This window comes from Pygocentrus nattereri, chromosome 2, assembly GCF_015220715.1.
Source record: "Pygocentrus nattereri isolate fPygNat1 chromosome 2, fPygNat1.pri, whole genome shotgun sequence".
Taxonomy (NCBI): Eukaryota; Metazoa; Chordata; class Actinopteri; order Characiformes; family Serrasalmidae; genus Pygocentrus; species Pygocentrus nattereri.
This window is the reverse complement of record NC_051212.1, coordinates 17,606,008-17,633,834: the sequence shown is the minus strand read 5'-3', so window position 1 is coordinate 17,633,834 and position 27,827 is coordinate 17,606,008. Positions and strand designations below refer to the sequence as shown.

The following is a 27,827-nucleotide window of genomic DNA, read 5'->3' as shown; positions in this document are numbered from 1 at the left end:
GTCACATAATAATGACCACTACATCCAAACATTGCACTAAATTTGTACTAATATTGTCCAAAACGGACCTATATGGGATGAAGCCGATGTTATCTGCTCTAGAACTCTGAGATGAACTTATGCAGGCTTTAGTAAAGAGCTGATAATTTGAATCTGGTTTATTGGTACAGGAAAAATGTTGAATTGTGCAAGGCAGGTGACTCCTGGACACAAAGTAAAGACATAACTCTTATTTGTTTGCTAAACAGTTTACTTGTGACATTCAAACAATGTCCCCAACCTGTCATTAAGAGCAGTAAAGCTGCAACTGTAAGGCAGTTTCACAATGAATACAACTCATTCAGGAAACTTCATTTGGTTGTGCACATTTCACAATGGTACATGCTGTGGTAGATTCAGGACCTTAACTTCTCTAGACTTAAAGTCTTTCGAACCCATATTATTGTATTTAAACAATTGTACAAGGCATTTAAATTAAACAAAACTTCCATATTATTTGTTAAAATGATTCTTTTAGTTGTGGGGCTACAAATACTTGAGACAAAAGACAATATATGCAACCTTTCTTACAGGACTAGTTTATTAAAGATTAGCATGCGACGACAAACCGTATGCATGCAAAAGCTGGTGTAGAACAGTACATTTATCCAGTCACAAAGTTTTTGCAGTTGACATTATTACAAAGCATGCATTTGCCCTGTCCAACGTGATATAATTGTGGGCAATATACATCCTATCGCCTGCAATAGAAATAGTTTCATCAATCACCTGCCACATCATTCACTTTTTCCTTCATATCTGAACTAGAATTTGAATAGGGAGGAAAAAAGTTATATAAAAAAGAAAAAAAAAGAAAAAAGGGAACATTAGATAAAACATCAAAGAGGGATCTCTCAGTGCCATGTCTAAAGAAACTTTATCATACGAGGCTATGGAGGTGGCTGTGGATGTTGGGATAGCCATGAGAGTAAAAGGAGAAAGGAAAGGGGCAAATACTTTGTTGCTGGAGAATGAGCCTCAGATGTATCACATGTATTTAGACTCATTACTGCTGTTTTAGAAGACCGGAGGTGAGTGCTAACAGACCAAAGTTCACACAGACACATCAGAGAATACTCACCTTTCACCTTTATTTCTGTCTCTCAAGCCACTCAGAAAATTCCTACGAGGCTCTTAGCTTGAACATATAGTTCTAGGGAAAACCAGGCATGCGCTGATATGGAAATTGTGGGCTGATGCCAATATTTGATATTTATCAATATTCAACGATGTAGGCTAATGCCAATACATAAACATTTCTAAAATGTAGACATCAGGATGCGATACACCTTGATTAGAATTATGCAGACTTGTTTGTATGAGGTCACAAATGTGGTAAAATGAATTAAAGGCAGACGTTTTAGCACAGCAACCCAAAGTCACCTAAATGTCCTGTCTTCTGGAGCGCAATAAAGAGGTCTTCACCACTGGTTTGAAATATAGGTCAAATCTTTAAGCAAATATCTGCTGATAGTGATCTCATAAATGGAACCTTTAACTGATACAGAACCTTTCCATTATCTAGTTCTTCGTACAAAAATTTTCACATTCACACTCATTTACAAAATTTGTTCTTTATAAAACATCAAGTCAACAATCCTTCCATAAAGCGAGGAGGCATGTGTCGGTATCGGGAAGGATCTCTGAGCTAGCTAAGCATTTTCACTCAATGATAAGTGACGCGAGGAGGAGGTGGAACATGATATTGTTGTTTAATATTATCCTTACCGTCCTGCTGATGCACTGTGATGTGATCAAAACCCAGAAAATGTTATCAAGATGGGTAAAAATCATTACATTTTGATGTAAGATTACAGGGAAAATAACACACACACACACACACACACACACACACGCACAGACGCACACACGCACACGCACATACATACAATATGAGTCATGCATAAAGGGACATTCCAGCCTAAAACTAGCTGTTAATAGGTCATTTAAGTTTCGTAATATTCAATACTGCATTTTATCCCTCAGTCTCACTGGTATGACAGAATTCAAGGTTTTGTCTTCTCGCACTACATTTCCAAACATGTATTACATAATAATTGGGAACCCACTGGCATTCAACAAATCCTGATTACCACTGTGAGAGGTGAGTAGGCATACCTGCAACAGATGCGGTAATGGTTACATTTGTCTTTTTGGCCAGAGTGTTCATTTAATATGACCAAGTACGTAAACGTTACAATGGTAAAAGGTCCATTGTGATTTCAATTTGACTTTGGGGGGGGGGGGGGGGACAAAAAAGAAAAACACAACAACAACAACAAAAAACAAGCTCCTTATGCTATGTGATGCTGTACCTATTCACAAAAGATTACTGTGTACTGAGTACTTTGCCCTACTTTTTTTTCTTTTTCTTTTTTTTACTAAAATAAAAAGCGATAGGAAACAGAAGTCATTATTCTATGGTACAATTCTAACTGCTTTTTTAACTGGCAAACTGATTCAGTGACAATGAACAGAGAATCTCTGCCCCCCCATAAGTTTTTCTGTCCACAGGTGTCTTAAAGTGTATACATGACATATCAGAACAGGGTGTGCATGTGTGTGTGTGTGTGTTAGTAAACGTAAGGAAGCCACAGTCTCTGCATATTTTGGCACTGCAATGAGAGATTCCTCTACAACAACACTCCCACACACACACACACACACACACACACACACACACACAAACCCACGTACACTGAACATGTGATACGACCTGGCAAAGCAAGGACAACAGCACCTTCTAGTGTACCTACATTTCAATCTCCCCAGCTAAGGAAAAGTCCTATAGGAGCCCTGAGATGGAACTGGATCTGCAGGTGGCTCAGGCTTGCGGAGGTTTTGTCTTATAGGACGTTTCTCTGGGAGGATTAGAGGTTTTCACAAACCACTTCACGGTGGCCACTGGAAAATATACCGACCAAGGGCCAGCTTTTGCCTTTTACATTCTTAAAAAAAATCTCATTTTGAGATGCACAGGCCTTAGCTGAAAACTTTTGTAAAATACTCCCATTGCAAAAGTGAACAAGATGAGTGTTTTTGCTTCTCAGAGGTGATATATTTAGATTATAGTAATTATATTAAGGGTAGGCACATCCTCCCCCTGAAGAGCCATGTTCACACAGATGGCATCAGTGAAAACACCAAGCCAACTGAATCGTCTTCAAGTAAGTATTCACCAGATGTTGCATTCATAGTCACCTGAAGTCACATTCATGTACAATGTGCTTGTACAGTACCAGTCAAAAGTTTGATTAACATTTTTACTATTTTCCACACTTTAAAATAATAGCGACGACATCAAAACTGTGAAATGAGGAATTATGCAGTGGCTATATTAAGTGCTAAACAAATTTAAATCACATTAGATTCTTCACATTGGCCCCTTTTTTCTTTAATATAGCTTTGCAAACTCTAGGCATTCTCTCAGGAAATGGAGCCAGAATTCTGAGATACTTTAACAACAAGCTTGAAAAAGGTAGGTATATGCTGAACACTAATATTCTGCTGAAAAGTACTTGCAGCTGTGGGGCATTTTAAAAACTGCTTTGGAAATATTGGTTTATATAGAAATCAACATAACTTGACTTAAACATAACTACGTGACTTTTAAGCAAACGATTTAAGACATTTAATCAGATGGGTTAGAACTTTTGAAAGGTACTGTATATATGCTCAACCTCTGGTGTATACCTCAGGTGGATACTTGAAGACTTCTGTGATGCCAGCAAAAAGTCTGACCTCCATGAACGAGGGAGCACAGTCTTTTGTTCCAGCTCTTACCAAACAATAAATCTGATTTAGCTAATCAATACTGATGGTGCTTACTGATCAACAGAATCAGACCTTTGATTGGTCCTTCTGGAACAAAATCTGGTTCTACTCACTTATGGCTAAAAGGTGCCTAAAGGTGTTCTTGGGAGTGATGCAATAAAACACAGGTCGTCAACTCCACAGATGGAATTCAGTTTCCAGTCCCAGATTCTTTTAAATCACTGGTATGGTGTGGCCTAGTCAATAGCAGGCAAATCATCAGTTCAATTAATTACCAGTGTCTACCAAATCCAGGACTGGAAGCTGGATTTCTAAATCAGTAAGGTTATCCACAATGGGCCAGTGTAACCGCTGGCTTTCAATCCATTCAAGCACCAACAAACCTGATTCCTCTCAGATTAAATCAGTTGGTCTCACTCTTCATACAGTTGATTAGATATATGAGCCGTGTTCTAGCCTGGTTGAAAAGAAAACCTACAGCTACACTGGCTCTTTGTGGCTAAGAGTGGTGAACCCTGTTTTATATCATATTTTCAAAAAACCCCTTTGGCACCTATTATTTGAATAGTGTAACACGCCCTCTAGGGGTGAAGGGTAGCCTGTACCTGTCAATATGTAACAATAAAATGAACCAAAAGCCCTCGAAGAAGAAGTCAAATGCCCTGAAGAGCATGTCCAGCAAAAAAGGGAAGGTTCAGGGGTGTGTTCAGGCAGTTAGGCAGCATGTGCGTAACACTGAACAAACTCAAGAGAGCCGGTTTTGGGGAGGCGACGAGGGCGGCGGCAAGCTGTGTGTACGGCGAACAAACTCCAGGAAGGGCTTGGAAGGGGGAGGGATAAAAAGGAGGGAAGGAGTCGAGGAAGGGGGAAGGGCAAGCGAGATCGGCGATATTCTAGGTGGGGCTCTTGAGCGAAGTCCACACCTGCCAAGCCTTGAGACACTGGACAGACTGACACCCAAGCACTCTTCACCACAGCAACAGCTCTATCCAAACACTTCCATTAAGCACAGTGGTTCCCAAGCCTTGTCCTGTAGAACCCCTTCCCTGTACATCTTAGTATAGCAGTTGCTAAATCTAGTTCTAGAGAGGTATCGTCCTGCAGGGTCCGGTTCCAACCCTAATATACGACACCTTCTCAAACTAATGAATGTTTTCAAATGTCCTTAATTGGCTGGATGAGTTACATTAGAGTTGGGTGAGAAGGGGGTCAGCTGCATGTTGGAACCAAGAATTTCAAAGCTGGAGGAAAAAAGTATAGGTAGGTAGGCAGGCAGATAGACAGGGTGTTCAAGGGGCTTTGATTTGATGTACAATTTAACATTAGGGAAGGGGATAGAGACGGCATCTGCACAGGGCCCAGAAATTCGTGGAACACTTGTGGACGCACAAGAGGAGGTTTGGTGACAACTATTATGTTTTCCCTGCTTTTTAACAGTGTTAGCCAACCCAGCTCTTGTGGACCTCCAAAAGGTTGATATTATTGCCATGTCCGAGTACCCAACACATTTGACCCTATAACTAAATATCTAGTTTGGGACCCATATCCATAAGGTTCATCTGTGCCCGTCAGTACAAAAGATCTGATCCTCAATCAGCACTCATACTCTGACAGGCTTCATAAATATGGACCTGGGGCAAAGACTAGGTTGAGAAACACTTGTCTTACACCGTGGCTCTCAGTCCTGGGAGCCCAGTCTTCTGAACAAAACTATTCCCTGCAATGACATGAAACGGCTCATAAAGGGTCAGACAATTAGCTGATTAACTGCTTCAGAGAATACTCGAAACCTTGCAAACTGGGGGGCTCCAGGACTAGGGGTTAAGAATCCTTGCTAACAACAACACATTCATTTCAACACCAGATAGGCTTGTTAATGAGCTTATTAGTTGGATCAGATGATTTTGAGCATTGAAAACACCAACATGTGCAGGGAAGGGAGGGATTCCAAGACAAGGGTTGGAAATTACTGCTTTTTAACACTTCCACACTCTGGCACCACTGGCTAACTCGCTTATTTCTTCATCCTAGCCCCACCACATTCACCCTTCACTCACAGCAGCACAAACATCAGCCCAACAGCAGCAGCAGCAGCAGCAGCAGCAACAACATCAACATCATCATCATCATCATCATACCATCAGCCCCTGCTGTCACTCAAGCTGACGGCACAGCAAAACTGGTCAGTTGTTGCGTTTTTTCGGCAGCATCCTATTGTGGCCACAGAGAAGCCCAGTTGGCTGTGGCTATGTTGACGGTTTAGTGGAGACTAGAGGGGAGGTGGGGTGGTGGGAGAGAAGGGCAGGTGTTCGGTAAAGGCGCAGGCGCTATTGGGTGGACGAAAGGAAGAAGGGGGGGCGGGGCGAGGCACAGTGCTTTTACCTGGATGGAGAGAGACAGAACTTCTTTGCATTGTGCGATGCTAAATGTCCTCCCCCCACCAACACCGCATGGTGTCCACCATTCTGTTCCTTTGGGGGACCTAGTTCAGTTGGGACAAGGGAGTCAGAAAGCTTTGCTTTTGGGTTTTGAAATAGGAAAAAAAAAATGTAACATGCACAATTAAAGAGATGTCACAGAAACCAAAGTGAACCAAGTTATCCACGCTCCTCACACAAATGCGTTCTATTGTAGCAACTGTTGCCAGGTCGGACAAGCTTTAGAGAACATTTGCAAGGATCCTATCCAACCTAATGAGAAATTCTAACACAGCTCTTTTAGTAACAACACCTAAACTTAAAAGTGTGTTATTATTTTCAAATGATGTTTATCACTGTTTGTATCATTATTTCTATGAGTGAAAGGTCATACTGTCTGTGACTTTATGCAGGTTGGCAAATTTGACAGTCATTTCCATCATGTCATATTTCACTGTAGGCTGAACAGCACTTTTTTTTTACCATATTCTACAAAGCTTGCCCAGCCTTGGAACAAGATTGGGTGGAGCGGGTGGAGCATGGACAATTCAAAACTACTGTTAAGCCCCACCAGGGCTACCAAAAAGACTCTGTGAAGCACAGCATTTAAGAGTGCTGGTGTTTTCCTGGTACGCACAAAGCATCAACACATCCCAAAACCAGTGCTGTTCACATCTTCACAAAAAAAAACAAAGTAAACGTCTGCCAGTGTAGTAAACTCAACACTCGTACAGTAGAGGTTTTAATGGGCGGCGCTGGGTAGTTATTTAGTGAAGGGTTTGGCAGCGTTGGGTAGCGCAGCTCCTTTGGAGCCAGTTGAGCGAATTTTTGGTAAAGCTAAGGGGACAGAGGGAGGGTTACCCCCAACTTACCCCATCCACAGAAACACAGAGGGACATGGGGGCAGTCTCTAGTCCTTTCACTTCCTCTCAGGGCTCCAATTCATTTGAGTCTGGGCGTTTCATAGAAGAAAAACAATCATGAAACATCATCAAAATAAAAAGTGTAAAAATAAGCAAAAATAAAATGTTCTCCCTTTACTTTCATAATGTTTGAAGACATTCTTTATTTTATGGTTGAATACATTTTTCCTAAAGGTCATGCATAGACTCTTTTTTCCTATGAAAACATCTGAAGCAAAAACAGTGCTACTGCGACACAAACTACACAAATGAAGACATTTCTTACAGACAGTTCCATTAAACATGGCCTCTTCATTGTGTAGGTATGTGTAAGGTACTGAACCACTGATGAGTAGATGACACACAGTTAAAGGCAGATGCAAAGAAAGATGGAGTGAGAGGGAGAAAAAGAGAGAGATAGATGGAGGGGAATAGTCCAGTGAGACTGAGCAGCGAATGAAAAAGAAGACTGAAAGAAACTGATAGCGATCTCCCAATTCTTTTAATCCCATGCCACAGCACCACATAGCATACAGCACTTTTACTGCACACCTCCTTCTATCCAGTTTCACATTTTAAGACTACAATCAAGAAATAGCAAACCATGATACATTTCATTTACTAAGGCATAAGAATTATAAGCCACTGGCAAACACGATTTTGGCTGATCTTAAGAAAAGAAAATTTGGCTATAAACAATTATTCTGTAAAAAGCTACAAGATGGAAAGCTACGTTTTCCTCATTCATGGCTGTAAACAAAATTTATGGAGAGTATTTAACAGTATTCTGTTAAAAAATGATATTTGAGTCCCTTTTACTATATTTATAAAAACATGATAGGCATCATCAATAAGACACTTCCAAAAATCATCCACTACGCAAAATGGCAGTTCTGTTAGTCAGTGAAGACCAAGCCCTGTTACACAAAGAGGCAGGCCAGAGGACCAATCCCAGCTAATGGCAACTAGCTACAACAATTTACATTTTTAAAAAGTGTTTAAATTGTTTAGTTCCCATTTATCACTGTGGTGATATCTGTAGCTACGTTAAGGTAGATAAAAGTCGGAGGGGAGAGAATTCACAGTGTCTTTCAGCTTTCAGGATGGGTGACGTGGGATGGGGGGTGATAAAGACCCTCACTGACTGTTTATTTTTTCTCCTCAATTGGGATGTAACGGGGGGAGGTGTGTTTATGCACCGTGGTAGAAAAATCAAGGCATTTTCCCTAAATACATGTGTGTGCGTTTGTGTGTGAATGCCTGTCATTGCAACCAATGGGCCTAACATGAAACACACATAAATGTGGCCAAAGTCCCAAAGACAAAAGACAAACACAAACACACACACACATAAACATGTAAAAACAGCGTCCAACCCTGGTTCTACACTTCACACACCTCTGGAGTAAACATTACATTCAATTTATCAAAGTGTTATCAACCTCTAATCGATAATATGCATATGTATGTGTGTATGTATGTGTGTGTGTGTGTGTATGTATGTGTATGTGTGTATGTATATATATATATATATATATATATATATATATATATATACGTAAACTGGTTAATAGTTCACATATCTACTTCAAGCAAATCTTAAAAATCTCAAGTACATTATTTATAGGCTACTAACATTGTATTGTATATAAAAAAAAGCATTAAAAAAAATAGAACACATGGCTAATGTCTAGCCTACACCTTAAAACTGTCTACAGGTTTAAGGTTTCAGAGACTTTAAACAGAGTGACTACATGTATATATTTTATTGTGTATGAATGCAGTTCTCTCCCTTTCGCTACCCTGGATCGCTACACTGGGTGTGTGTGTGTGACCAGAACCAAGGTCAGATATTCCAGTCTTTAAAAAAAATAATAATAATAATAAAAAAATAAAAAATAATAAAAAAAAAAATTCAAAGGCGCCCACCCTCTCAGAACCTGCACACAAATGCACATTTACATACATACACACATACATCTCCCCCATAAACACAAACCACTCACACAGCGACAGACACACACACACCCACCCACACCTACACATCCACCCACCAACCCACACATACACACACACACACACAGTGTCACAGACATGGCGCGAGGTGGGGGCACAGCAGGGGAAGTAAGAGCAGACTATCGGAAGGGCGTTTCAGGGGGGTGCAGGGCGAGTTCGGACCGGCGGAGGAGGGGCTCCTTGCGCGACGGCGGAATCGGCGGAGGCTCATACACGCGGGGCGTCGCCACGGCGATGGCGGCAGCGGCAGGCACGGGGGCGGCGGGCAGCACTGGCCTGAGGGCATCCAGCGCGGCCACCGGAGGGGCAGGAACACCAGGGAGGGCAGGAATTGCAGGTACCGTGGCGATGGGGTTAGGGGCCGGGTAAGGGACTGCTGGGTACTGAGGGTACTGAGCAAGCTGCTGGTACTGCTGGTAGTACTCTGCATAGTATCTGAAAGAGGAAGTAATAAGGACACGCACAGAAACACAGACACAAACCCCCCACAATAAATAAATCAGTACAGGAAAAAAAACAGCGTCACTTTGCTTGGTTACATGCAGGACATACACTGTTACATAGTCCACCAAAGGTTTTTGGGGACACCCAGCTTTAAAAAAAAAATTAAGATTTTTTTTGTCAGCTTACAACAGGACTTTAGTCAAGAACATCTTTAATGTCTACTAGTCAAGGCAGAGTGTAAAAGAGGTGAAGACCAAGCGAAAAGTCCAAAAGACTATGAGGCTGAGTCAAGAGTGAGACACAAAGGAAAAAAATCCACTTCAAGACCAAGCCTTAACTAGTCTTTACCTGCTTCCAGTCCAGATTTCTTGGACTTTTCAAATTGGTTGAGCCATTTAACAATGAATTATACCTCTGCAGTTTCACTTTAGCCAATGGCAACTCAAAATAAAAAAAATAAAAACAACAGATCTGTTCTGAGCTGCTTGAGCACAAGTCATTAGGCGTTGATGACTGGTAAGGGAAAGAAAATACAAATAAATATTTACATAAGCAGCAGTTGGTTGAGTAAAATAATTTTAATAAATGTCTTGAGAATGGACTCTAGTACTACAGCACCAGTTCATCATAAGGGTATCAATAAAAGTTATAAATAACTTTTTTTATGAAAAAGAAGAAACTGCAGAAAAAAAACTATATGCTTCATAAAATCAATTTTAAAAATTTAAGTACCTTAAGTCACTGAAAACCATCTTTAAAAAAAAAAAAACTTCTGTATTAAAGATGATCAGAAAAGATAGATGTCCCCAAACATTTTACAAGAAGTATGATGTGATCAGAAATATACTCTCTAATTGACCCACCTGGCAACAGAATCCTCCTCCTGGCTCGCAGCTTCTTCCCGGCCTGCAGGTGTAGGCAGTAGCGCTCTGCGCTTAGCCCTTTGGTACATGAAGGGCTTCATAACTGGGTCAGGCAGTAGTGGTGCAGATCTTCTGAGAGGGCTCCTGTCCCTCTCTCCAGACTTTGCGCTAGCCTGTTGCTGCTCTGCTAGCACTTGCTGCCCCTGCGCGAAGTAATGTGCCCTCGCCGCTTCAAAAATGGCTGCTGGGTCAGCCGCTCCCAGGGCACTGTAGGCGGGGCTGGCCGTGTAGATGGCAGGAGCCATTGTATAGGCTGGGTTAACAGCGGCGGCTGCAGCTGCAGGAACTTCCATGCTAGGCGCTGCAGCTAAGAACACAGGGTTAGCGACTGCAGGCGTGTAAACCTGCGGCCCATAGGCGGCACTTGCGGCTGCAGCAGCTGCTACTGCTCCGTTTGCCACTTGGCCATAGAGGGCAGGGTTAACAGAGCCGTAAACTTGTGCAGCCGCACTGGCACCGGTGTTGAGTGCTTGATTAGCCACCGTGCCCCCGTAGAGCTGGTTAGCGACCGTCCCATAAACTTGGCTAGCTAGCGCTCCGTAGACCGCAGGCGCCACTGCAGTTCCACCTTCTGCCCTTGCTCCAGCAGCAGTCAGTCCAGTCAGAGCAGCGTAAGTGGGGTCAAAGGTGGAGGTATTGTAGACGGAGTTGTGAACACTCTGTTGTACCTGTAATGGAAGTCCAGCGGCGGCGGCAGCAGCAGCGGCTAAAACAGCTGCCTGACTCTGATACTGCTCCAGGGCAGGTTTACCACTCGGGCACTCTCCAGCATAATGACCCTGCTTTCCACAGCTCACGCAAGGGATCTTTCCAGTGGGGGTTTGTTTGCTGGGCTGAACCTTAGAAAGCTCCACAGAGAGTGGCCGTCCCTTGAAGGAAGTGCCATGCAAAGCTTCGATGGCCTGCAACGCGTCCTCCTTGTTTTCCATGTGCACAAAGGCATAGCCTGTAAAAGAGGAGTGCCAAGTTGTCATTAAGCAAACATCAGTTATCAAGGTGTGAAATACAGTGGGTCCAATGGCGTCTGTGACTCCTTAATTAACCTCTTGGACCTCTTGAATGTCTTAAAATCAAAATTCTCAGGGATTCCTGAAAATACATTTCTTATGACACTATGTATCCATTAGGGAAAAACAGACACTCAAAAACAAATTCTGGCAATGAAAATCGTTCCGCTGCTTCACCCACAAATCTGTCAGCTTCTGTCTTTAGTGTTCTTTACTAATTATAGACGTCGTACTGGTCTGCTTCAGGGTAGCGCTGTAGCAAATTCACCCAGATGTTTACCCTGTTAGTCCTTCATAGCTTAGCAACTGTAAGTATTCCCAAGATACTTCTAAAAACTTTACAATATGTTGGAGCATGTTTGTAATCTGACAACCTGTCCAACTTCCCCAGACATGCGCGGATTATCACATTACCTAACTAGAAAAGACCATTTCAAAAGAAGAACTGATGAACCTTTTGTTGCCATTGTTGCTAGCATCAATATGGCTATGATGACTGAGTCAGCAGCCAGCCAAAGCTGGAGCTGTCATCAAACATGGGTCCTTTTTAATACTAGGAGGTATTTCGTACATTGGACATAATAAAGCGGCTTCTACAGAATTCCTCATCTTTTGTAGCTCTATTGTAGCAGAAGTGACCTATTCTTCAATGCCTTCTCTAACTGTTTAAATCTGACTGAGCATCTGGCAGCTAGCCTATACGTACAATTTAAATAAACCAAATTAATGCAAAAATGAGATGTAAAACGGACACGTCCACCAATCATCATGACATGACAGTGGATGGCAAGACTCTAAAGTCTGACTGTTTGATAAGATAAAATGTTATCTAAAAATGTATTAATCATTTAATGAAACCAGCAAGAAAAAAGAAGTAAATTCTGAGTAATGCTACATTTTCTGAACAGATGTGGTCAATCTGCGACGTTATTCTCAGTATGACCACATTTCCTAGAGAAATTCCACAACCTGTGTGGATCCTACTTGGACAGAAAATGCCTCATTTTTCCACTGGTTGCAGTGCATCACGTTCCGTTTTGACCAAATGGACAGGCTACCAACTACTATCAACAGTCTAGTAAAATGAAAGCAATTTATAAATACACAAGCATACACAGGAGGGATGCAAAACAGTTCAAATGTCTACAATAGGTCTACTAGGGGAATGTGCTGTTTTCATGTGTGAACTGGGAGTGAGGGGACAACATATTTAAGATAAAGCACTAGAGTTGGTCGCATGCAAAGGACTGCGGTTAAATACTTATGGTTAAATCACATGGTTTTGTAGATTTTTCTAAGTGAAAATAAGTTAACATATCCTCAACTTAAATATGGCATTTTGCAACAAAACTCATAACCTATATTTTTTTCCCCCAAAACCATGATATTTAGCAGTGCAATGAAATGTGTTCTCTGTAAAGGACATTGTGAAATTATTTTTACTTAGAAACTCACCATAATATGTAATTTGACAATGACAGCCTAAATTTGCTTATGACTAAATGCTTCGCTTTGACTTCCAAGCCCAATGCTATATTTGATAACACTGCATGGCCTTTAGTCCAAAAACTTCAGTGCAGTGTTGTAAATGGAAGGATTTATTCCTAAGGTCTGCCATTTAAGGTCACAGATTCTTATGACAGACAGTTTTTTTTAATTAAAGGGTGCCCAATCTTGGTCCTGAACCTGCCCCTAAAGGCCTTTATCACCTGGATCAGGTGCATTACTTTAGGGTTGGAGATAAACTCTGCAGGTTGGTAAATCTCCAGGATCTGGGATTGGGCAGTCCTGCTTTTGGGCATTTTATTTTTGCATGTTGGAAACTTCTCCACAAAAAATTGTGAAAACGTTTCTTACCTTTAACTTTATCACATTCCAAGACTTTCCCAAAGGTCTGAAAGAGTTCCTTGAGGTCTTCTGTGGTGCACATGCCACTCAAATTCCCCACAAACACTTTAGTGGAATGAAGTGGGCGTCCCCGGGACTCCTCCACCACCAGGTTTCGACCTTTAAATTCGCGGCCATTGAGCTCACGTATTGCCCGCTCAGCGGCGCCCTCTCCCTGCAAGTGAACAAAGGCGAACTGCCTGAGGACGCTGCAGCTCACCACCTGGCCATAGGCCTCAAAGATGGCAGACAGTTCTTCTTGTGTGGTGTCCAGGGCCAGGTTCCCCACAAAGAGCTTCACTGTATGGCCCTTCTCCATCACGCTGGAAAGACAGACAGAGGGTCTTGATTAAAATAAGATCTTTCACATCTACCTTGTTTGGTACAGACTAATCAGACTTTTTATTTGGTTTGTTTAGACAGGTGTGAGTACTCCACCTTTACTCAGACCTGCACCAAACAATGGAACCGTGATGCTCTCAAAATCACTAGTCTCAGTATGCCTTCATGTGAATCCTGGTCCAGTCTGCTGGTGGGAATGCAATTTTTTTTTTTTACAAAAATCCTCAGCAAAAGGGGGAATTCAACGTCAGATCATTGGATCATCCATCAGTGGTTGGATAGTGTGGTGGTTAACACCTCTGCCTTCTATGCTGTAGACTGGGGTTCAATCCCCACCTGGGTAAACACCCTACACTATACCAATAAGAGTCCTTGGGCAAGACTCCTAACACTTCCTTTTCCTTCCTGTGTAAAATGATCAAATTGTAAGTCGCTCTGGATAAGTGTGTCAGCCAAATGCTGTAAATGTAGATCATACTCTTCTCTTTTAAAATCAGGTGAGCACTGTACGGTCCACATAATCTGTGTAATATAACTCTTTACAGCTCATATTGTTGCAGTGTGTGTTTTGACGCAGCTAAACTTTAAGCATCTGTATTTTTATGCAACATGCAGGTTGGATTATGATGCAGTTCATCAAATGTTTTTAGTGAGAAAGATGTCCCTTCTTAGTATAAACGCACAATAAAAGTTGACATAAAAATAGGTTGTTTTCTGGCACTAATGGAGGCAAATGTCTATATAACAGTGCCTGTATCCACCAAATTTCTGACCAATCGAAGGTCACTGACATATATTATCACAACAAAAACTCAAACTTTGGTGCAGACTTTAGCAAACAAAGCAGGTGAGAACACATTTGTGTAGTTATAAGAGTGAGAAAATGAAAAGTAGACCCAAATCCAGGCCTTTTTCAGCTGCGGTGCCAACGGTGAATCAGCAATGAAAATTTGTTTTAGTCTAGGCTTAACTTTAATCTGTGTGGGGAAAACTGGACCTCAGGGTTTACAGAGGTTAAGGCAAAGAAAGGGACAATGAAGGAGAGAAGGTGAAAGGGCAGCAGAGTTGTCATATCTCATCAGCTACAGCAGAGGAAGCCACAAAGTCCATTCAGTTATGCTGAAACAGTGCTTTCCACTACCAACATGCTGGGTTCAGGAACTGAAATGCCTGTGGGTGTGTTGATGCAGTACTAATAAAAAATGCCCTGCCTGTTCCATGAAACCTGAACCAGGTTTCTGGTTCGTATTTTTGTATAAGGAAGCTACAGGTGATACTCATATCACTGTTTTTATTTTCAAATCCGTGCTATGAATATCGAAGAAAACTGAGACTAAATCAATATGATGCCCTTTGTGGTAGTTTTAGCCTAAATAAGATTTCTAGGTGGACTTAAATACTAATTTATGAACGGCTGCAGACTTTTTTAACACCACAAGACAGCATTATGGGACAGACGGCTTCTTTTGTGCGTTTTCTGAGCACAAATGCCCCACAAAGAAACTGAAGCTGGTCTACTGACGCAGTGGCGCACAGTGTAAACACACTTCCTCAATCCCTCAAGAAAACGGTTTGAAAACAGTAAAACTCGTCAGAGCTAACCAGCGGTCGCCTTCCTCGGCACCAGAGGAGGACAAGGCTGTGGTCTATACTTGCCATAACACATTAATGTCTGAAAAATGCTGACCAGTCGTTCCCTTTATAGCCAGCTGGCGTCAACAACACACGCCTGGGACGACTAGCATAGCACGAATGGTAAAAGCAACAAGAGGGCGATCTGTGAACGCCGCAACTATTCTGACACCACACGGGCTGAAAACGCATTCCCTCATCACACGGAAGGCGATAATAACCCGACACGCTATCAGTACAAAGATATTAACTGTGTTTTCGTGTCTCGTTTTCGCCGTTCGTCGCCATTCGGCTGTATGGGGGGATTTTTCGGGTGCCCTCTCCCCGAAACCTCTGCCTTCGCCTCTCTATCTCTCTATCGCCCGTCGCGCTTACAATTCGGCAGCGAATTGTTGCCATGGATACAACAAAACCAGTTCACATCTCATCTGAAACGGCCAGACTAAATTAAAAACTCGCAGATTTAGTAAATCTTTAAAATATAAACACAGAGAGAGGCAAAAATCTGAAATCTTCCATCTTACCTAAGCGGTGCAGGGTTTCAAAATGGTCGGTCCACTTCCGTTCTTCAGTAAAGACGGGCATTCTTTCCCAATGAGAGAGAGAGAGAGAGAGAGAGAGAGAGAGAGAGAGAGAGAGAGAGAGAGAGAGTGTATGACTACTCTTGTTATCGCTATGTCAGTACTTCATGTAAATCAGCCGCCGTGCTAGTAAAACCCTCTCAACTAAAAAAAAACACAACGAAGCGCGACAGTGATAGAGAGAAGGAGATGAAGAAAGAGTGTAAGAGAATATGACTTTCATCTTGTAATTACTCAGCCATATTGCCAGTCGTGCCAACTGAACTGAGAGAAAGAAAGAAGAAAAAAGAGAGCATGGATGTCATCCTCTAACTGCTTTGGTAATTACGCAGTAATGCTGAACTGAACTGAGAGAGTAACAGAAAAAAAAAGAAATAAACAAAACTCATCTGGTAAATGAATGGGTAATACAGCATGCTAGGCAGTCACGCCACTAAAGCCCAGCAAACTAAGAGGGAAAAAAGAAAGAAGAAAAATAAAAGAAGAGATATTAAGTGAGAGACAATACCTGTTATGACAATATGTATGTAAAGCAGTAAGGCCAAAAAGGCACACTGAACGGAGAGACAGAAAGAAGGAAGGAAGGATGAGAGAATGACAGTCATCATATAATTGTCTTGGCAATAATGCAGTCACACTGAACTGAGAGTGACAGAAAAGAACAGAAAGAAAGAAAATGACATCTTGCAAAAGCTTGAGCAGGAAGAGAAACTAAAAAAAGGAAGGAATGAAAAAAAAATGAAAGAAGAAGAGATATAAAATGAGAGAGAATAAGGTTGTCACCTTGTTACTGCTTTGGCAATACAGGATGTAAAGCAGTTATACCAAAAAAAACATACTGAACTGAGAGAGGAAGGAAGGAAAGAAGGAGGAAGGCAGAAGACAAAGAGAGAAAATATGACTGATATCGTAATTGCTTTGGCAATATGTAATGCATGGTGTGACAGTAGAGTCCACTGAAATGAAAGCTAAACTGAGAGAGAAGAAGATAGAGAGATAGAGGCAAACACACTTTCCCAATCCATTTTATTCATTAACACAGAGGAATGACCGCTAGACCAGCAAATAAACGAATGTTATTTTTCCTCATATGAGATCTTAACTCGACCAAACAAGGAGTTAAACAAAAACATACCATAGCTTATAGCATATCTACGTTCCTTTAACTATCAAAGAAATGACAAGAATCTTCATAACATTCACACAGAATATTAAACAAGTGAAAAATTAAGACACACTGAAGGATACAATCATTCTGAAGATGATTTAATCAAAAGGAGACATTTTACCTAAGACTAAACGTCTTATTTCAAGCTGAAAGTCCAAGTTCATTTCGATTCCGCAAGTTAAAGTAACTGCGGTTTGTTTCTAGATTAATTTAGTCGCATTCCTCCTCTGTCATTTCAAAGCTAGCTGGTAAGTACTCATTGAACAGCTTCCTTGACAAAGACTCTGGTTAATCTGTGTGTGTGATCTCAGTGACTACAACAAAGATACACAAAGAGCAGCATCAGCTTTCAGCTGAAGAAAACAAACGTGAGCATGCAAGGCTTTCTGTGGACGGGTCAAACATCAACTGCTCGGACAGGAAAACTATTTCTGATGAAACAGACATGGTGATTACAAAAAACTACACAGTAGGACTTGATAAAATATTACTAGACCAAAAATGTTCTATCTATATCTCTACTTGAGTAGAAGTACAAAAGTTCTTGCTTGTGAATGTACTTAATTGCATGTAGTTACTTTAAATATTGTGTCATTTTTTTGTGATTTTCCTATCTGCAGTTACACAGCTCCTTATAGAACATGTCAATCAAAACATAACACTGTCTACAGTAACTCATAGTACTTCTACTCCTGATACAGTGTATTCAATCTAACTCAAGAGCAGATAATCACCCTGATATACTAATCATGATAAATTGTCATGGCGTTTTATGAGTGTCCTGTACTTATCAACTGACCAACTGCCTCCTTCATTAGACAGTTAATTATAGATTTGACAGCATTGTTTTAGCATTGCTGGTGTCTGTCTCACAATGGTGTATCACTTTTATTGGGATATATCACCATAGCAACCTATGCTGCACACCTAACCTGCTCCAGGGCCGGTAAAATTTGGGATTTCGGATCATAAACAGCTGTTGAGCCAATCAGCAACTGGCGGAGGTGGATTCCACTGGTACTTTTTTTTCCTTTCTGACATTTGTGGCATCAAGCACTTTTTTTTTTGCAAAAGAGACAAATCATACTACATAAATATTAAGGTTTAAAGGCAAATATTACTGCAATACACACAAACACAGTAGTAGTGCTTTTATACTATTATAAGTGCTTTACTTTTTTTAAATGTATGCAATTTTCTTGCTTCTTTGAGAAACCAGGCGCTCAATTCCTCCTCATGTTTGTTGTGAGGGGGGAACCCCAGTGTACTGTGACTGTTCCAACTTAGAAACCAACAACAAATGAGAGCCAGCATTGTAATGGGAATAACAGAAAATTGTACAACAATGATATCCAAATAGCACTGTGATTCCAGAAGCCACAGAAAAAAACCCAGAGCTTTATATTTGCGTAGTCAGAATAAACATATCTTGCATGTACACTCAGAAGCTAAGAAACAGCTCAGGAAACAGCTCTTTGAATGTCTCAGCAGGACAATGAAGAGCATTAGGGTCAAACTGGGTTCCTTCTGGACTACAGCTCTGCAGAGTTTAGTACTCTTCCTCATTAAACATGCCTAAAGTCGGCATCTAATCAGCAAAAGCTTAATGGCCTGAACTCAAAGGCCCCATATCTAGAGTGAGGCCAAACAGTTCAATGTGGAATGCTTACAAACTACACTTGGCTCAGTTTGACATGGCCCTCTGCTTGTGCTCAGTGGGAACGGATGGTGAGATGACTTGATGACGTATCTAATCACTGATTTGTTCTATGTTTATGTCGGTATTGTGCCACCACATCCTTTGTTATTCAAAACCCAAATAATCAAATAAGTTCATTTGGCTTCAGGTCTCTTCAGTTTCTCTGTAATCTTTCGTTTTCTCTTATTCAATCCATCTAATCTTTTCAATCAATCATTTAAAAATGTCATCAATCAACCAACAATTGCTAAATGTTCCAACAGTGCTGCTACTAGGACAGAGGAGCTGGTTAGCAACGGTGTAGCATGCTAACAGCACCGCTCACTACAGAACAATTCTGGCTTCCTGAAGAACCACTGACACAAGTTTAGTCGACAATGAGTCAAATCTGAGGGAGAAATGTTGAACGGTTGGCGCTGCGGTGACAGAAAGCTGAAAATAAAAGTGTTCTGCGTGGATCTGTAGCCTGCCAGCTAGGCTAATGCTACCTGGCTCCTCTCCTAGTTAGCAGCACTTCTAATTAGCATTCAAAGGTTTTTCTCGGCTGCATCTTTAGCTTTGAGCTAAACGTGCTTTTCACAGATAGTATGTCTGCAAACCCAGCTCGACACCACAGATATAAAGGGTCCAAGGGAAAGAGACAGTTTGAAGGGTTTCAACAACTCGGCAAGAGTTTTTGGTCTCTTCAGTCTGTCTGTACTTATTTGTTTTCTCTTCTTCTCTAAGTGCACTCTGTGCTTATCACTATTCACAGCTGCTTGTGGTCATAAATTGGCCGTTGGTGCGTCTGTGACTCTGCGTCCTTTTCCCGCTATGGGCCGATCTCGCTCCTCCCACAGAGTGACCCCGTCACATGCGCAGATCTGTTTAGGGTTCTGAAACAGTCCTGCAGAACGAGCGATGATTCCACACGCCAGCCTAAAGAGAGAGAGAGAGAGAGAGAGAGAGAGAGAGAGAGAGAGAGAGAAAGAGAGAAAGAGAGAGAGAGAGAGAGAACTACTAAATAATGTATACTGCTGCAAGGTTGGAAAATTATTACAGAACGGTGGCAAATTCCTGGTCAACATAATGAGACACCGTAGCAATCTCTGTCTGGAGTCAATACAAAATGGTTCCAGTTTAAAATGTTAAGCTACTGAGCTGGACTATGTTGGTGTAACTAATCTAAACAGGTTTGAAAGGGCAACAATGAATTTGCCATTATTGTAAATCAGCTGACAAACACAAGAAACAACTTCTGATCCGCCAACCTATATATGCAAGAGAAACACACTTCTGCACATTTTAATGCACATTTCTTGTTTAACTGCTGAGTTTAATATATGGGTAAAAACAAGTTACGTTACATTTTATTATTTCTGTTTTTTTTTTTATGTTTAACTTAGTAAATAAATGAAAACGTGCACTGAAATTAGCAGAGAAATAACACAAGTGTGTTCTCTGTAGAAGATGTGAACTTATTTTCATTTAGAAAAAAGAATCTTTTCCCAGGGGTGCCCAAACTTTTGCTTAAGTCTGTAAAAGCGGTGGACAGCTTTTGTCTGCTTGGACCAGATATTTAAAAACGAAGGATCCTTTGGTGCTGGACAGGACTTCTGAGAGAGCCTTTGAGGGCACAAAAACAAACAATTGGATTCTTGACCGAATCAACCCTCACTTCCCACTTGAAGCCCAGATAAACAAAGTGAAGCTCTAATTTTGGACATACTCTGAGAAGAACCAAGTCACTGGAAAAGACAATTATGCTTGGAACATCTGAATGTAAGAGACCAAGAAGACAACCAGCTACAAGATGGATGGAGACAATCAGAGCCAAGCATTTGTAAATGTGATTAAATATTTCAAATTTTGAGTTACTAAATACTATAAATTCTATACTGTAATCATATATTTATAATACGTGTTTATTGCTGTAATGATCTAATTATAATTACTTTTGTCAAGTTATCTACCTCCAGATGTGATCACTAAATATGAGACATTCTGGATGTTAAATTATAACTTCAATCTCAATATTTTACAGATTTCTCAGCAAAAATGGAATCATTATTTATCATTTTATCAGTTTATCATTTTGGATATCATTTTGAAAACACTGACAAACACGGATACAGGATCTATAGCCACTGCATTTCATGTAGTTTAGGCAAATGAAAACTGTGGGCTGTGGTCAAATTTCACTACACACAACAGTTCATCCGCATCATTGCTTGTCTACAGCCTCTCCACTGCCACGGTGGTGGTTTTACATAAAGAATCAACATCCGGCTTTCAGAACAGTTAAACAGTAGAAATCCACTCATCGTGGTCAGTGTGTAGGCCTGTGTGCTGTAACTGTACTAAACTTTTGCTCCCACCTCTGTCCGGAGTTTCCTGTTTGTCTGGACAGTGGGTGATTTCCTCGGCCAAGGTCATCCTCCCCAGAATCCACCACCAGTGAGCGACCAATCACATCCCACACCTGTCAGAGCCAATGTGAGTGAGAGATGTATGAGACACTGAAGAAAATACTTTTGTATTATCAATGAGGAAAATAGAGCACAGAAAAACAATTTTAATCACAAGGACTTCTGTATTATCGTAGCCCTAACCCCGGTCTAAATCCTAACCCTAACCCCACCACTGTTTAAAAGAAACTGAGTTTCAAAAGATAGTTTGTTAACAATTTGAACATCTGTAGATAATCTATAGGGGACTATTAGTGGACTATCCAAATAAAGTGAGAGTAAGAATTATAAAAGGTTAAAAAAAACAAACAAACAAACAACAAAAAAAAATAATAATATATTAACAGAGGTGCATTTTATTTAGCTTTAGATTATTTTCAGTTAATTTTATAGTCAACCTGACATTGGCCTTTGTTACCCTAGTCATGTCCATGTCATATTAAGCAAAATTCATGATAAAATTGTTCTTTTCTCATCATCCTCTATCAAAATGTTTGCACTGCCTCTATATCCTCTGATTCTGAATATACACCACTGTTTACTAGCAGGCAGTGAAAGATGATATTAAACAATAGTATCATGTTTCATTTCCACCTCCCATCACCCTGACCTTTCATCAAGATAAACTCCAACCCTAGCTAGTTCAGAGTCCCTCCCTGTTAAGAGGTTTTTCATGTCGAAATAGATGATTAATACAGCAGTATTAACAAATATGATGCTTCTGGCCACTGATATCATGATGGGAAATCCCTGGTCTCAGTGCAATTGTTTATTTGTATACAGATGACAGCATAAGCTGAAACATACCCGTCATCAAGAATAAATAATATGCATGTGTAATGAAGTACTGACTTTCTACAGTGCATACTCAGCTTCATATATAAGTTACCTTTAGCTGGGAGTCTTCCAGTCGAAATGTGGCTCTGCCATCTGATCCTGCCTGGACATTACCCAGGTCACCCACATGCTGCTCCAGAGACACAACACAAGCTATTAGAGCATCTATTTATCCATCAATTCATAAGTAATTTCAACATATTTCAAACTCTTTTAACCAATTTTCCACCAACTAGAAACCCTGCTATTTGCTGGAATTCCACTTTTAACTTTTAGAAGTCAGAACTCTGGAGTCACTAACCACAGCATGATGTATTTTTTTAATAATAATCTTTAATAATCACCTATAATTTGTAACCTATAATATCTATTCCAACCTTAGAAATGTACAACCTAATGCATTAGTAGATATAGTAGAGAAAACTGTACAAAATCATCATTTATAGGGTTTTTTCATTGGAAAGTGTCTGTCCCAAACTCTAACCCCTAACTTTCAACTTGTGAAAATAACAATAATTTTGGTATTTTTTTCAATGTTGTTTTTTAAATATTTAGATTTGTCATTTGTTTATTTCATTTAAATTAAATTTCAATTTGAAAAATGCTGTCCCACAATTTCAAGTCACTACCAAAACAAGAAGAGTCCACAGGTGAAGCCTTATTTTAGCCACACCCTGCAATTTAGAGGAGGAAGTGAGACTGCATCCCTGACCCTCATGGCCAGACGGTGAGCAGTTACAGCCCATTGTTCTGAGGTAAAAGTGCCCCAAAGTCTGAAACTCCATGTGTAACACGAAGAATTGTTACTACATAATTGTTTTAATAAAAAATATTATGATTTTATGTATGTACAGCTGTTCAAATCTGTGTTTGTTAGTCATGTACTGGCATTTTTGAGTTATGTTCAAAATTAGCCTAAAGTCTTTAGTAATGATGCTCTATAAATGTGCCTGAACTCATGACATTAGCAAACTGCACTGCATGAAGTTCTACTAAAATTTCACTGAGTCAAAAGTAACTGTACCCTCTCTGTGTCCTCTGGACCTCCATGTTGTTTTCCAAATGGGTTATAGTGCTCTCCACAGCTGTGGGGGAGGGAGAGGGAGAGGGTGAGGGAGAGAGAGAGAGAGAGAGAGAGAACCAAAAAGGACAGAAGGGGTCTTGTGTCTTTCTTTCATACATTCTGAAGGTCACTGAGATAATCAGCACAGTTCCTGTTTCCCATCAATGTCCTCAGTCATGCATGGTCATGATGGAACATTTAAATTCATTTGACTTTAGAGAGAGTAACTGTGGCAGATTCTCAGTCATGGTTGAAGAACATATCATTAGTCATGCTAATACACTATTTCTAGCAAGGGTATTCAAGGACTTCAAACGTGTGTATGATTTCCAAATGAAACAAATATCAACATCAACACAAGCTTGTTCTTCCCTTATAAACATCAGTCAGTTCAATGGCTAATTAACAAACCCCTAATTAGACTAGATAACTACACATCACTAGTAAGTGATAACAAGTTTACTTTATCTAATAGACCTCAATACTGATGGTTCACTTCTCATTCTGAATCTAAGATAAAAGCAGTTCCGCTACCTCATGCAGTCCTGTGTGAGATCTCCAAGTTCATGTACATGCAGCCCGTGTGCTCCGGGCTCCAACCCGTCAATTGCCCCGTCAATCAAACAGCGATCCTCTGAAAGCTGCAGGAAACGAACCACACCCTGCACTCGCCCCAGCCCACTCAGCATTGCCACAGCAGCACCCAGATCTGACATGCACACACACAAAACAGTGAACCATTTGCTGCGATGTAAACACATGACTATAAAACCAAACATATGTGGAAAACAATCAGCATCAAGCAATTTTGTGACCAGCCTGCTGCCAAGACTGTCATTGAGTTTTACACTGGAGCTAAGAGGCTAAAGTAGCTTACAAGTAATGAAAGCTTATAGCTTCATAAACTGCACAGAGCTGTGAAGTAATCTCAATAATTTTGCAGATGTAGTTTCTGGTACTGTATGATATTCTGTTAGCTACATCAGCCTCATAGCTCCAGTACAAAACTAAAGAAGCACACTTAAAAAAATAAACGTCTTAGTTGATCAACTACATTTGGAGTGGGGTGGGGGAATGGCATAAATTAGATTTTTAGGTAAACAGAGACGGACCTGGTTCTGATCCGCCCATTCCCTTCAGTACGGCTCTCCTGCCTGTGCCCTCTATCAGCCCCTGAACCTCCTGAGTGCTCAGAGACGTCTCCACCAGGACTTCCTCCCGAGACAGGTCAACCTGTACCGAATGCACTCCTGTAAACACAGACATACACTAACATTCAGAACAGTGAAAGCACCTCACTTTGTTTTCAATAATAACTTGTAGATTTACATATTGTACGTCACACATTCAAAGATATTTATAGATGACATATTACTGAGTAATATTTAAAGTATTCTGGGGAAAACAAGATGTTATATGACTATAAAAACACTGTAATAATATATATACAATATTGTGCAACTGTTAGAGACCAGCATTCATTTATTTAACTTCTAGTCAGAAAAACCATCAAGTTATTCATTTATTAGCTACTCATATTAACATTAAATTATACAAGACGGCTCAGCAATTATACATATTATAAACATATTGTTCAGTATTTATTTTTCTCACTGTTCAGCTTTATTACAGTTCTCATTTTTTTCAAAGAAATCATGCAGGGATATTTCCACACTTTTGGTTCAGTCTTAGAAGTTGGTTGCATTTTCTGCTTCTCACGATCCAAATACTCCCAACACACATTCAGTGATGTTGAGGTCTGGACTCTGGGGCAGTCTGGGGCAGTCTGGGGCACCCATTGATCTGAGAACATCAGCAGCTTCTTTGTTTGACTTGTAAATTTTCTTCTTTTTCGTTCTCAGTAACAGCTTCTTGACAATCTACACATCCTTTCAGATCCATAATCTATAATGAGTCTTCTTACAGTGGAAGAATGAGTGGAGCTTGATTCTCTTCTTTCTTTCTAAGCTGAAAGCTTTAAGTACTGTTTATCTGATGCTGACCGTCTTGGTGGCCTACCAGGTCTTGTGCGATTGTTAGGAGTCACATTTTCTCTATATATTTGAATATTTTTTTAGCAGTTTTGGAAACTATTTTTTGCACTTTTTTGCTTTTGTTTTTCTCCTTCTTTATGAATAACCCAATAGCTGTTTTAAATAGAACTTAAATAAATAAAGGATAGTCTCTAGACTTCTGCACAGTACTTTACAACATGTCAAGTTATTCCAGCACTTTTGAACTATAAGACAGTTAGAATGATCATCTCGTTGCAACTGAATTCTTGATGTTCTACTCCTGTTCATCATTCTTTAAACATAAGCAGCTTCTTTCTTTTTTAATTCATCTTCCTAGATTTCTACTAATTATTCAAAACCTGTATATTGTATAACACATTAGAATCATTTTATAAATGTATGTATTGTCAAACTGTCTTTCATTATTATTATATAAAAGATTCATATTAAACTTTTGAACATTGGTGTATTATTACATTTCTAAAGCACAATTATTTACTCAAATGTTAGTGTTTGTAAATCTGTCTAATACAAACTCTAAACCCACACTGACCCAAATACTTGATTCATCCCAGCACCCATTTGGGGCTGTGACTGTTCAGGGTGCTCGCAGCACACAGTGAAGACATTTGTGACTTGTTTTTGTGCTCATTTGCATATTGCAGGCTTCAGTATTACAAAGGCCGATATTAGCAAATCATACACAGGATCCAAACAGAAAGCACACAGAAAGAGAGACGATCACTGAATTGCACACGGCTATTTAACTACACTATATTTGTCATGAAATACTGGCCTCTGCACCTAAACCGTGTCTGTCATTTGGGATTCAGTCAGATTCCAACTGGACATTTATTCACTCTTTAGATGTAGAAACCATTGTTTCATGACTTTCATAGTGCACTATGCATAGAACAAAGATCATCTGGGGTTCAGCTAATGTTTCACCCAGTCAGACTTAGCCTTAGGGAATACTTTGCTTACCAGGCTGTTTCTCCAGTGTCCCTTTCACTGCATTAACACAACTTTCACATGTCATCTGCACTGCAAACTCAAGCTGTGAGGGTGAAAGAATGAGGACAGATTATCAGCAACAGCCCGCCAGATAGCCGCGCTGCATATTACCAGGTCTGATGTATCTGTATGATAATGATGCAGCCAAAGTACAGAATATTACAGCTTGAACCAGAGAACAAAACTGCATGCCAACATGGTGAGGACACATGATGGTATCAGAATCATATCAGAACTGGAAGATATTTGTTTAAATAAACTGTCATGAACAGATGTTTAGATTTACCTGATATTTCAAACTGATATTTGATGGCATATTTATTGTACTCCAGAAGAGCAGACTGTTTAGGTGATGCTGAACTACTGTGTTAAAACATGTTATTCATTTAAACCTGTAGAAATATTATATTTCTTTGTAATGCTAATCTGGGTGGATCCAGTACTAATTTCAGCTTTTTATAAATGAAGGGTTTTGTAATAAAATGTGTTAAATGCCACTTTGAAGATCCCCCCGCCTCCCCAATATACATATACAATATGTATATTGTTGTACATATACAACAAACCTCAGACCAAGATTAATACCACCTTTACTGGAGAGTCTCCTCCCCTTACTTCCATAACTTCCATTGTGAACAATATGCAAGCACACGTGACAATGTTATTCAGTTACATTCAAAGGCGACTGAACAATGTGATCACATGTGACACAATATGAACATGTGATTGTTCACATTAACTTCCGTTTGAGTGTCAGAATGCTGCCGCTGCGCCATTTAAGGTGGAACGGGAAAATCGAAACATGAAGCTGGGGGATAAAACGCCGACGCCGACGTTGTAGATTAAACTAACTCGCAGTTAATTCAACAAGAGCTCAAAGTCCGGGATGTGACGCTGCTGCTGTTTCGAAAAGAGGCTCCACGACGTAACGTTAACGTCTAACTGTTAACCTGATCCGCCTTTAACTGCATTTATCGCACCACGGTTAAACTGAAAAAGAGAAGGAAATCTCACTTTAGCTGCTCGATCTGTTTCCATCTTTACTGACACCCCAGGGGGACACGCTCGGCGCCGTGAAGCGAAGCGCAGCTGGTTTCAAAACAACGCAAACTTTTCGGGTTTCAAAATAAGAGTCCCCACATAAGAAAAGACCAACTGGTGTCAAAAGAAATACTAATAATATTAAAATGTTTAATATGACAATAATATTACACGTTTTAATGTCCTTACGTATACTTCTGAGAAGGAAGACTTCTGAGGAAAGGATATTTTGTTACTCGGTTCCATTTTTAATCATATTTCTTTCCCAGTTCCACTGCAGCGAGTCGCTGAGTTTCAAACTCTCTCCTTTGTTTAATTTCTGTTCTGCTTCGCTGTTGCTAACGAGCTTCAGCCCGTTACGACTTCACTTCCGAGCTTTCGCATTTCAGTTTAGACCAACAAGGATACAAAAAGAGAAGAACAGCCACTAATAAAGTTTTGAATCTGCTATTTTTGATACTTCCTGACAAAAAGGTGCTTTTGGCAGCTACTTTTTCTTCTGCTCGAGTCAAACAATCATTTCAGTGACATAACAAGACTTTTAGTAGAGGGTGGTTTTGGGCTCTTTTGCCATTTCTG

General features: G+C 40.3%; 2 protein-coding genes across 6 annotated transcripts; both read right to left on the bottom strand.

Annotated features, from left to right (window-relative positions):
* Positions 1 to 232: 232 nt before the first annotated feature.
* rbm14b (RNA binding motif protein 14b) lies at positions 233 to 15,988 on the bottom strand. 5 transcript variants are annotated; one of them, XR_001858823.2, is made up of 6 exons: positions 15,908 to 15,986; positions 13,380 to 13,732; positions 10,456 to 11,461; positions 9,311 to 9,583; positions 7,103 to 7,182; positions 233 to 6,295 (listed from the first exon to the last, which is right to left on the bottom strand). XR_001858823.2 is itself a non-coding variant. In XM_017719054.2 (5 exons), the coding sequence occupies exons 2-5, from the start codon at positions 13,726 to 13,728 to the stop codon at positions 7,173 to 7,175; spliced, it is 1,638 nt and encodes a 545-aa protein (XP_017574543.1). In that variant the 5' UTR covers positions 13,729 to 13,732; positions 15,908 to 15,986; the 3' UTR covers positions 233 to 7,172. The 5 variants fall into 5 exon arrangements, 3 of the variants coding, with proteins under 3 accessions (XP_017574543.1, XP_017574544.1, XP_017574542.1); XM_017719054.2 differs by having other exon boundaries at positions 233 to 7,182; XR_005131761.1 differs by having other exon boundaries at positions 554 to 6,295; positions 7,103 to 9,583.
* A 985-nt stretch (positions 15,989 to 16,973) lies between these two features.
* Positions 16,974 to 27,312, bottom strand: LOC108440268 (copper chaperone for superoxide dismutase). The gene is made up of 8 exons (XM_017719056.2): positions 27,222 to 27,312; positions 26,178 to 26,250; positions 24,291 to 24,428; positions 23,713 to 23,887; positions 23,140 to 23,200; positions 22,168 to 22,245; positions 21,189 to 21,292; positions 16,974 to 19,749 (listed from the first exon to the last, which is right to left on the bottom strand). Exons 1-8 carry the CDS (start codon positions 27,243 to 27,245, stop codon positions 19,596 to 19,598), a joined length of 807 nt encoding a protein of 268 aa, XP_017574545.1. The 5' UTR covers positions 27,246 to 27,312; the 3' UTR covers positions 16,974 to 19,595.
* Between the last annotated feature and the right edge of the window lie 515 nt (positions 27,313 to 27,827).

What these genes read in the sequence shown, in the direction of transcription:
- rbm14b (XM_017719053.2), bottom strand. Translation starts at nt 13,728, where the DNA reads ATGGAGAAGGGCCATACAGTGAAGCTCTTTGTGGGGAACCTGGCCCTG. An exon ending in GGAATGTGATAAAGTTAAAG is followed by an intron (nt 11,462 to 13,379) that starts GTAAGAAACGTT and finishes CCTCTTTTACAG; the next exon opens with GCTATGCCTTTGTGCACATG. An exon ending in GAGGAGGATTCTGTTGCCAG is followed by an intron (nt 9,584 to 10,455) that starts GTGGGTCAATTA and finishes TTCCTCTTTCAG; the next exon opens with ATACTATGCAGAGTACTACC.
- LOC108440268 (XM_017719056.2), bottom strand. Translation starts at nt 27,245, where the DNA reads ATGGAAACAGATCGAGCAGCTAAA. An exon ending in AAACAGATCGAGCAGCTAAA is followed by an intron (nt 26,251 to 27,221) that starts GTGAGATTTCCT and finishes TCACCCTCACAG; the next exon opens with CTTGAGTTTGCAGTGCAGAT. An exon ending in TGGAAGACTCCCAGCTAAAG is followed by an intron (nt 21,293 to 22,167) that starts GTAACTTATATA and finishes TGGCTCTGACAG; the next exon opens with GTGTGGGATGTGATTGGTCG.